This window comes from Lactuca serriola, chromosome 9, assembly GCF_051521515.1.
Source record: "Lactuca serriola cultivar US96UC23 chromosome 9, Lser_US96UC23_V15, whole genome shotgun sequence".
In the NCBI taxonomy this organism is placed as follows: Eukaryota; Viridiplantae; Streptophyta; class Magnoliopsida; order Asterales; family Asteraceae; genus Lactuca; species Lactuca serriola.
In genome coordinates this window covers 52,202,321-52,213,417 of record NC_136416.1, presented here as the reverse complement: position 1 = coordinate 52,213,417, position 11,097 = coordinate 52,202,321, and the positions used below count along the sequence as shown (strand labels likewise).

The window sequence follows — 11,097 nt, the reverse complement described above, 5'->3', positions numbered from 1 at the left end:
TCTAACCAAACGCATGAATTCGAAGGAATTGGAATCATTTTCCCTCGAATTTCCTTCATTTCCTGTCAACGAAACACACCTTAAGGTTTAATTGGATTGAACCATTGATCCAAACAAACACCCTACAATCGTAGAAATTTTAAAATTCACTATATATTAATCAATCTTTTTTTTTTGTTTTAAATTTTAAGTTGTAGAGAGAGTAGTAACTGAATTTGAATCTATTCACCCGTGAAAACAACTCATCACAGGGACTACCGGCGGACACATGCCAACCAGCTCCAACAACGCGGTTTTGACGCTATATATACCCTTCATTCCACTTCACATTTCCATCAGAAAAAAACCACCTTAAATAATTCAATCCAGCAATGATGACACCAAAAATGGTAGCACATTTCAGGCGATCTGTCTCGTTCTCTAACACCCCATCACCGCCGCCACCGCCGCCTTCTTCCACCTACAGAACCACCGCAAAAAGGATCCACTTCAGATCCACCAGTTTGCCCACCAGATCCCACCCTGTCCTCTATCAACTCAAATACCACCTAAACCAGCTCAAATCCCAGTGGGGACCCGAAACTGTATCGGAATCAATCAATTCTAGTCGGATCACCGACGCGTTGATCCGTTTACGCATCATCCTGGAGTCTCTCGACGACCTTCTTGATCTAGCTCCATCAAGAGACTCCCTGCGTCGCCACCCTGAGTGGGTGGAGAAGGTTCTTGAAGACTTTCTAGTGATGGTGGATGTTTATGGAACTTTTCAGATGCAAATCTCAACGTTGAAACAATGTAATGTTGCAGCCCAGCTTGCGACAAGGAGGAAAGACGGGTTGAAAATGGTGGTTTGCTTGAAGGGTTTGAAGAAATCCGGTCGAGAAATCTTCAAGCTCATGCCATTTCTCCAAACGATCCGTGAGCGCCCGGCCGATTTAACTCAGTTGGATCCGAACCCGGATCTTGAACTCGTTGAAGTGATAAAAGGTGTGATGGAAATGATTGTTGTGATTTCAGAAGCTGTTTTTGGTGGGATATCGGCTTCATTGGAAACCCGAAAAGCTTCATGGATGATGGGACTGAAAAAATCAAAGAGGGAAAAAGGGATTAAAGAAATTGAAAATGGGATTTGGAGTTTGAGAAATTATAAAGATGAGATTTTGAATAAGAAAATGATGAAAGAAATGGAAGAATGCATAGAAGGGATCGAGAGTGGGAGTGAAAAGGTGTTTAGGAGCTTGATAAACACTAGGGTTTCGCTACTCAACGTACTTACACAATAGAATACAGTGCAACAAGAAACTTGAAGAATTTGATCATATGTATATTCTGGTTTTTGATTTATTTTACTTTCAAAATGGTTTAAAAGATTCTTTTATTTTATTTGAATAAATGTTAAACAAATTGAGTTTAAGATATAAAGATTTGGCGGCTACCGTTTCATTTGATGTGTAATCTAATAAATTTGAACGGATTTGATTATGGATATTTATAAGACAAAATTACAAAATTGGTCCATGTGGTAGTTAAAACATATCAGTGTAGGTCTATAGGAATCTTTTTTAACAGAGATAGTCCTTGAGGTTTTGAAATCTTACACGGATGGTCTTTATAACGAATAGCATTAGAAAATAAAGGTTAAGTGCATATGAAATTACAAATTTACCTTTTATTTAAATAATTTAAAATTGAGATAATGACTTGAAAGGGTAACAAACTTTTAACTTTGTTTATATTTAGTCACTAAATTTTTTTTCGTTGTCTATTTGCCACTGAACTATTGAAACTGTTTATATTTTACCCTTCTGACCGGTTACCGGTCATAAGGGTAAAATATGAACAGTTTCAATAGTTCAGTGGCAAATAGACAACGAAAAAAAATTTAGTGACTAAATGTGAACAAAATCGAAAGTCCGTTTCCCACTAAAAAAGTTCAATGACTATATATAAACAAATTTTCTCTTGTATTATGAAAATTTTGGTCTTCAAGTCCGCATAATATGAAAAATTCAACTTTCGAATTTTCATATCTAAATCTCTCCCCCTTTTTATAATCGAAAAATGATTATAATACCAAAAAGGAAATGAGAAAGCGCTCAATTTAGAATTTTTCTATTCAAAACTCCCCCTTAACATTTTGCTTCAATCCGGAAAATCCAAAAAATCTTCAATTTTTAGCTTCGTTTACGGACCGCCTTTGACAAAATTTTGAAATTAACAATTTCTACCCAATTTTTTGTCAAAGGTGGTTCGTGAACGAAGCTAAAAATTGAAGATTTTTTGGATTTTCTGATTGAAGCAAAATGTTTATGTCATTTGTTAAGGATGGATTTTGGATAGAAAAATTCTGAATTGAACGCTTTCTCATTCCCTTTTTTGTTTTATAATCATTGTTCGATTATAAAAAGGGGGGAGAGATTTAGATATGATAATTCGAAAGTTGAATTTTTGTAAAACCAAAATCAGATTGGAAATTTTGATTTTTTATTTTGGAAAATACCAAACCATTGGTCTTTTTATTTCGGTTTCGATTTTTCGTTTTTTTTAATAAATTTTCAGGGTTTTGTTTTTTTTTTCATAGATTTCTTCATCAACAAATGTTGTTAGAATTTAACAAAAATAAATAATTTGCTAAAACATAATACAAGAGGAAGTTTGTTCACATTTAGTCATTGAACTTTTTAGAGGGAAACCAACATTCGATTTTGTTCACATTTAATCACTAAATTTTTTATCATTATCTATGTTGCCACTGAACTATTGAAACTGTTCACATTTTATCCTTATGACCGGTAACAACCGGTCATAAGGGTAAAATGTGAACAATTTCAATAGTTCAGTGGCAAATAGATAACAAAAAAAAGTTTAGTGACTAAATGTGAACAAAGTCGAAAGTTCGTTACCCTTTTAAGTCATTATCCCTTTAAAATTTACAAAAAGAAGACAAGCCATTCTCTCTTGTGGTGTTCGTTTTTTTTTTTTTTTTTTTTTTTTTTTTTTTTTTTTGCCAAATTTTAACCTCCTTTCATTTGTATGAGAAAAATACATTTAAGCAAAAGACAAGAAGATAAAAAACATAAAAATATCTTTTTGACATCTTTTTCTGGAAAACAAAAAAATAGTTTTTAACTTTCTAAGTTATAATCTTAATGTGATATTTCTTTTTCCAACACCACCAATTTGCCGCCATCACCGCCACTACTACCACCACCATAACTGCCATCACCACCACCACCATCGTCGCCACCACCATCTCCATCTTTACCGCCACCCCCACTTCTGGCATCGTTTCCACCACCGCCATCATCACCACCATTATTGCACCACCTCTGCCCTCATCACCGCCACCCACCTCACTCCTACCCCAACCACCCACCCCCAGTTCCACCTGTGTCACAATAACTCCACCACCATCTCCACCAACAACAACACCACCATTTTATTTTATTTTATAGAATACTTTAAAAAAACAAAAAATAAAATATGAAGACTAAAGACATGAAAAAAAAAATTGTCTACATCAATTCCGTAGATATGGAAAAGACAGAAGACATTTTATCTCTCCCAAAACAAACACTACCTCTCTCTCCCTCTCGTGTATTTTACTTCCAATACAAGAACATGTCCTCCTCTCGTCTTCTTTCCAAACAAGCACACACATGCAACTAAAAACACCCACCTATACGTACCTACAACTAGTGGCACACCCACAGTTATAACCATGGTGCATGAGTATAAGACTGTAACATCCTGAATTCGGGTATGTCAATTTAATTATTTATTTATTGTTTTATTGAGGAACTCGACGAGTTGATGCCTCAACTCGTCGAGTAGAGTCTGATCTGTTAGCGCATTTTCGCGAGCAGACTCGACGAGTTGGAACCCGACTCACCAATTCGGTGATGATTAGGAAAACCCTAATCCCCGGGTTTGGGAGCCTATTTAAAGATCTTTATGGCCTTCATTTGCGGCCACCTTGTTCTAGAGAAACCCTAGAGAGCCGAGATAGTGAGTTTGAGGGCAAGAGGAGGCTATTTCTTCATCTTTTTGTGTGGTTTTGCTTGAAGGAAGATAGGAGCACAAATCTAGAGTGTGAAGGGGGCTGGATCTGAGCTAATCATCTCGTGATATCATCTTTGGAGGTATAATCCTTTCCATTTTGTGTTATATTGGTTCGACTTCTTGATTTTAGGGTTTTTACCCTCATTTGATGAAAGGTCTAGTGAGTATGAGGTCCTTTTTGGGATTATGACATCAGATCAGGCCCATGAGAGGTCCCTAGAGTCATTACCTTCTATCTTTTTGCAAGCAAGTAAGCAATTGGAGATTAGGTTGCCATTTCTAGTGTTATTTCTCCATTTGAGGCTTGTTTTAGGTTGCACGCACGTAAAGGTTGCACCTCTACGTGACTTTTGAGTGTTTAAGGCTTAGATCTATGATTTGGCTAAGCAGATCTGACCTCAGGAGGTTGTATGAGCAAGTCCATGGAGGAAACTTGTTGAGTCCATATGTAGACTCTACAAGTCGGACCGGGTTGCTCCGGGGTCTGACTCCAGTGGTGACCCGGTGAGTTGAGGGGTGACTCAGTGAGTCGAGTGAGGCTTAGAAAGGGAAGAGTCTGTGTGGACGATGGTACTCGCCGAGTCGTCGTATGCACTCGGCGAGTCTGGTCAAAATGGACAGTTGACTTTTGGGTTGACTTTTAGGGTTTTTTAATAAATGGGCCTTGGGCCTGTAGATGGGTAGAATGGTCTTTTACCCTTCTGGGGATTTGCATGAGAGAATATCTAAAATATGAAGAGACATTTATTTAGTGAAATTTATTATTGTGACTAGGCAGAGGCTAGGGCAGTATTCTGATATCGAGATTTCACCGAGATTCCCGAGGTAAGTCTTCTCACTATACTTTACCTAGAGTGGTAAACAGAGTTATGTGATAGTGTATCTTGTATGCTATTTATGTGTTGTGATTCTATGTGATATGTGATATGCATGATTCAGAGTTCACAGAGTTAGGACCAGTAGGTCCACAGAGTTATGGGACCAAGAGGGTCCCACAGAGATATTCGACCAGAGGGTCATCAGAGTTACAGCCTTGAGTGGCTGATCTGTGTCTATGTGGTATTTTGGGGAACTCACTAAGTATTTATGCTTACAGAGTTTTGTGTATGTGTTTCAGGTACTAGTGATGATCGCGGAAAGACGTCGGCATGATCTGTACACACTCATGGAGCTTTTGTTTTATATGATTCTGGGATATGTTTTTCTATGATGACAGTGGATACACTATGTTTATTATTATTTTATGAATGACATTATGTTTTTAAAATTGTAAAAAATTATTTGAAAATTTGGGTGTTACAAAAACTACTAATATCTTGAGATCATTAGTTGAAGATCAAGTATACTTACAAGTTTTTATACGAAATTTAGGTAAGATTGCATGTACCCACTCAAAGGCCATGAGCGTGTTTGACACAAAGCGTTTAGGAGCTTCTAGCTTCTAGCATTTGACAAAATAATTTGTTTTAAACAATTTTTCTCGTTTAACACTACAAGCAATAAGTGTTTAGTTTAAACAAAACGTTTCAGATCTAAAAGTTATCTCATGTAGCGTTTAATAAAACGTTACCAGCTATCAATTAGTTTTGTAGAACACGTCTCATGTATTTGTTTCTGCCTATATCTAACAACACAAACCCACACACACATCACACTAAAAACACACATTGTATTTATAGATTCCATTATATAGATTAAGTGATTGTGAGTTTTAAATTGGACATGGGTGGGTCAGATTTTTATTTGTTTTTATTTATGGGTACTTGAATAAAATCTTTCTTAATGGTTAACGACGCAGTTTGTTGATAGTTTTCCTTCCACCCCGATGTAAAATTTTCTTACCACACATAGAGAGACACTCAAATGAGTTACAAAGGGTATGTCGAATTGCAAATAGATTAATTATTGTTTTGGATTTGGGTTAAAAAAAAAAAAGATAATCGTTGGATGAAAAAAAAAAAAAAAATCAAATACCCGTCTACTTTTTTTCTCCTATTATCTATCTATACATTTAAGCTTATAATATTTTTCATATTTAATAAAATTAATTTTTTATTATATTTATCATTATCCAATAGTGGTGGGAAGATGGTAGGAAGAATAAGTAAGAGAATATTTAATTTCTCAAAAAATAACATGTACTAATTTCGGCCAATATAAGAACACCACACACACCTTTATATTTTTTAAAATGAAAAATTAGAAATAAACAAAAATCTGATTTGGTTGAGGTTTTGAAACACACCTAATTTTGAAATATCCTTCACTGAAAACTTGAGGTGTAAAATCTATCGAACATGGAACCAAACCATATGTTGTGAGTGTTATTTTAGTACAACATGGTCCGGGTTTAGTACCATGATTTTGTCGATTTATACTGATGTGCACACACCTTTAGTTAGTTTTTTTATGATAACAATATAAGCACCAAACTTATCTAAACATTAAATAGTCATGTGGAGAGAACTTGATGAGGATAGCGAAATCCAAAAACCAAAATTTATTGTCCATGCTCGATTTGGTCCTTGGTTGGAGTTTGTTATCATACTAGTTTGGTTCGTAGTTTTAGAGGTGTTTAGTTGAATGGATTTAGTTAATTTGATCCGATCGAATAAATCCAAATTAATAATATTATTATTTTTAATAGATTAATATAGTTTGAACTAAATTAAAAATCTGAGTCGAATCAAGTTTTGTAGTAGTTTTCAAAAGTAAGAGACATTATATAAAGCAAATGGAGAGATGAGGTGGTCAAGGATTAGGGTTCAAATTGTTAGGTTTGGCAATAATACCAAATAAAATTCAAGAAAAATAGTTTCGTTTATTCTAAGTTGTGTTTCTTGATTACAGAAGGAACGGTCACAGCTTAATAGCAAACAAAACAGGAAAATTATGGAAGAAAATCCCTAAAACTTGGGGGTTCCTCAATTGATAGGGAGGAATAGATAGAAACACATTTGACAACTAATTTCAATTGAATGTATGTACGTTACAAACACCAAATCTTCGTAAAATCAAATCTACATGGTATATTTAACAAACATAGTCGGTAGCTGGTGACCAGTATCTGATAATTGTATTTTTGTTGTGTGAAGAATCATTGGCAAATGTAACTATAAGGTTTTGAAAGGTATAAAATGACAACATAAAAACTAAAAGATTCAAGCTTCTAAAAAATCTTAAAAATTACTTGAAGTATCTTTTGGACTAAAAGTATTTTGTAAAAAAAGATTTAGGTTTGTACTCCCGAAACGAAGCTTTTTTATATATAATTCAAGTTTTTTTCTATAAAACTAAATATTATAAGTAGCACACCTAAATTCCACAATTTTTGTGTATTCAAATACAATATGAAGTATTTTAGATATGTATTTCATAATATTTTTTTCACTATACAACAATTTAGGTTTTATATGATTATACGGTATAACATTTTAAAATACAAATTGTGTTGTACGAGAAAAAAATCATAACTAAGTATAAAATATGTAATAATTTCATGGTATGCTTTGAGATTAAGACGTGGACACACCTTCCTAACTAAACCGAAACCAAACTGCTTTATATTAAATATAAATTTAGCATTTAATTTTTATGTTTATTTTTTGTCGGGTCAACAAAAAGGTGATAAAATAATGCACAAAAGATTACAAGAAGTTGGAGAAATATACAGAGGCAACTATGGGACATAGTCTGACCTCTGAACTGGAAAATGTATAAGCAATTCAGATATCTGAACCACTTGCATGTTATATATAGCTGGATGAAACCCATATTCTGATTTTTGAAATCTGAACACAGTGCACATGGTTTTCATTTAATTAATTCATTAACTTTCAAGATTATTGGTGGTTAATCAATTAATTAAGTTCATTAATTATTACAAAAATAAAACTCTTGTTATAAGCTTTTCCAAACTAATAATGCAGTTTTAATTTTTCCAAAAGAATAGGATCCCCGTAATGATTTGGCTTTTGATCATTTGAAGAGTGAAGCTTATCAACAACTTAATCATATGGAATTGCGTAGGATTCCGCTGACACGACAACCACTTTTAGCTCATCGATTTTATCTTGTTCTATTCCAGAACACCAAGAAGCACGTTTATGAATATGTAATATGGTTTTTAGACGAGCTCTTAAAAAGTCAAAATATTTTAAATTAATTACTTTCTTTATGGAATCTATTGACATTATTTCCGGTATTAATTTATTTTGTAGATGTATATAGATTCCTGTAAACGTAGAACTCTTATGTATTACTAGAATGTTGAGTTGATTTTGTTTTTTTATTAAAATAAAAACAAATCCAAAAATTCGGTTTTTAAGTATTCAAACGGATGTTTTGGATGTTTTTTTTCGGGTTTCATAGTTTAAATACTTATGATGTTTTTGTTTCAGCCACATTTAATACTTATGATGTTTTTGTTTCGATATAGTTATAGGCATAGATTTATCTTTTGACATGCTATGGGCTAAGTAAAGTTTTAATTCATTTTGGGCTAAACTCTTATGTAATCGAGTGATTTAAGTCGAGAAAAAGATTTAGGCTTAGCCCAACAAAATTTATCCCAATAAACCAAATATAATAATAAAAAATGGAGTTGTAATTCGTAACTTGCGATTTAGATCATCTTTTATCATGCGAATAACGTTCAAGATTTACAAATAATCTCCATAATCAATAATAAACCAGATATCATATTTGATATTACTCTTTATAAAATACATGGACTATTTATGTAATTTTACCTTATTAAAGTGGTTAGTCATATACTTGCCTCCTGTTACGTTGATACACATGTCAACAAGAACATGTGCCACTCAAATTTTCATGCCACGCAAAGACGCATTGTTTTCATATATACCATGATGAATTGATGATGATTACCATTCAAAGAATACGCAATTTTCACGAAAATGGAAAAAGTCGAACGAGACAAGGAGCAGATAAAAGTGGTGGCTGATGAGGCAGCCGGCAGCCGCAAAGCCAACGAAGATAGACTGAGCCACCCCATAATTTCAACTATGGAGCCTCTCACCCACGAAGCTTACGGCGGTGGAATGTACGGCAAAGATGACGATAAGCCACCACCCAAAAATCCAAGGCAACCACCGGCAAGTGAAACCCAAAGCGCCGATGGACCTTCAGATACAACTCCCGTGGTACTTAAACATAAACCACCTCCGTCTTCCGGCGATAGGGATATTGACATCACCGGCCAATCTTACATCCAGTAATCTATCAAGAAATATTTTAAATTAGTTACTGTTTTATGCAATCTATATATAGACATTATCTCCGGTATTATTTTATCTTGTAGATGTATATTGTCCTGTAAACATAGAAATCTTATGTATTACTATAAATAATAATATGCACGAGCTTTGGCTTTTGATTTTTTTTTTTTTTTTTTTTTGAACGGAGAAAAGAACTGATGTTATTCATTTTTTTTCGTGTTTGGGTTCCATCATATAGATTTTCGGGTTGCATAGATGGGGAGTTTTGAGTCCAGTCGATTTGTAATTGATGTATATTTGGTTCTGCGATATTTAATAGGTATGATATTTTAATTATTAGCATAGATTTGTCTTTTGTCATGCTATGGGCATGGATGAGTAAAGTTTTAACTCATTTTGGGCTAAACTCTCATGTAAAATTGAGTGCGAGTGATTTGAGTCGAGAAAAGATTTGGGATTAGCTCAACAAAGTTAAATCCCCACGTGTGATTCTCATTGATTTCAGGTTTCTTTTTTACATAAATAAATCACCTAGCGATTCTTTTCTATTTTATGGGTGTTTTATAGGAGTTTGAGAGATTTAAAAATATTTTTAGATAAAAAAATACTATTGGCTTATAGTGAGACCTTTTTTAAAAATGTTTGGAGACTTTTTTTTAAAAGGATTTTCTTTCTACATACCAATCTATTAAACACCAATTTAGTATACCTAACCTAATTATTATTATTAGTAAAAATCATTATATTGTTAGGTACATTGTTTTTCGAAAAAGTAATTTTATTTCTATTTTTTTCTCTATTTCTCTCATATATATATATATATATATATATATATATATATATATATATATATATATATATATATATATATATATATATATATATATATATATATATATATATATATATATATATATATATATATATATAGGTTCAGGTTCATTTGAGACCATTCTAAATTTGTGAGACCGTGAGACCAAATCTAAAAATAATTTTAAAATCCAAAATAAATGGAAAAATCCAAAAATTCTTTTTTTAAATGTTATTTTCGAAACTTGAATTAACTAAAAAAAATATAAAAAATAAAATAAAAAATAAAAAAAAAATCCGTTTTTTTTTTGAAAAATACGTGGAATATTCTAAATAGAATATTTCACTGACATATTCTAAAAAATAATTTTAAAATGCAAAATGAATGGAAAAATCTAAAAATTCTTTTTTTAAATATTATTTTCGGAACTTGAATTAACTAAAAAAAATAAAAAAAAAATTCTATTTTTTTTGAAAAATACGTGAAATATTCTAAATAGAATATTACACTGTACATATTCTAAAAATAATTTTAAAATGCAAAATAAATGGAAAAATCAAAAAATTCTTTTTTTAAATATTATTTTCGGAACATGAATTAACTAAAAAAAATAAAAAAAAAATAAAAAAAATAAACAAATGCGTCTCACGGTCTCACAAAATATAAGTGGTCTCAAATGAACCTAACCCTATATATATATATATATATATATATATATATATATATATATATATATATATATATATATATATATATATATATATATATATATATATATATATAAACAAATTTTTTTTTTGTTTTAAATTTAGTAAAAGTAACAATTATTGAAACCTTTGGGCTTTTTTTATCCAAATTCTTTTTCTTTTGTCTTTTGTGTGTTTACAATTTACACATTTTTTAGTAGCATAATATGATATACCGTTTTTTTAATACCCACACATTTTATTTATCTCGTTTTTTTTTCTTTTGTATTCATCATCT

At 32.1% G+C, this 11,097-nt stretch overlaps 2 protein-coding genes across 2 annotated transcripts; both read left to right on the top strand.

Moving 5' to 3' along the window:
• Positions 1-321: 321 nt before the first annotated feature.
• Positions 322-1,448, top strand: LOC145076858 (DUF241 domain protein (DUF241)). The gene has a single exon (XM_079022663.1). The coding sequence runs from the start codon at positions 372-374 to the stop codon at positions 1,281-1,283; it is 912 nt and encodes a 303-aa protein (XP_078878789.1). The 5' UTR covers positions 322-371; the 3' UTR covers positions 1,284-1,448.
• A 7,440-nt stretch (positions 1,449-8,888) lies between these two features.
• Positions 8,889-9,458, top strand: LOC145074441 (transcription activator-like protein). Its single transcript, XM_079020814.1, has one exon. It carries the CDS (start codon positions 8,982-8,984, stop codon positions 9,300-9,302), a length of 321 nt encoding a protein of 106 aa, XP_078876940.1. The 5' UTR covers positions 8,889-8,981; the 3' UTR covers positions 9,303-9,458.
• Positions 9,459-11,097: the final 1,639 nt, after the last annotated feature.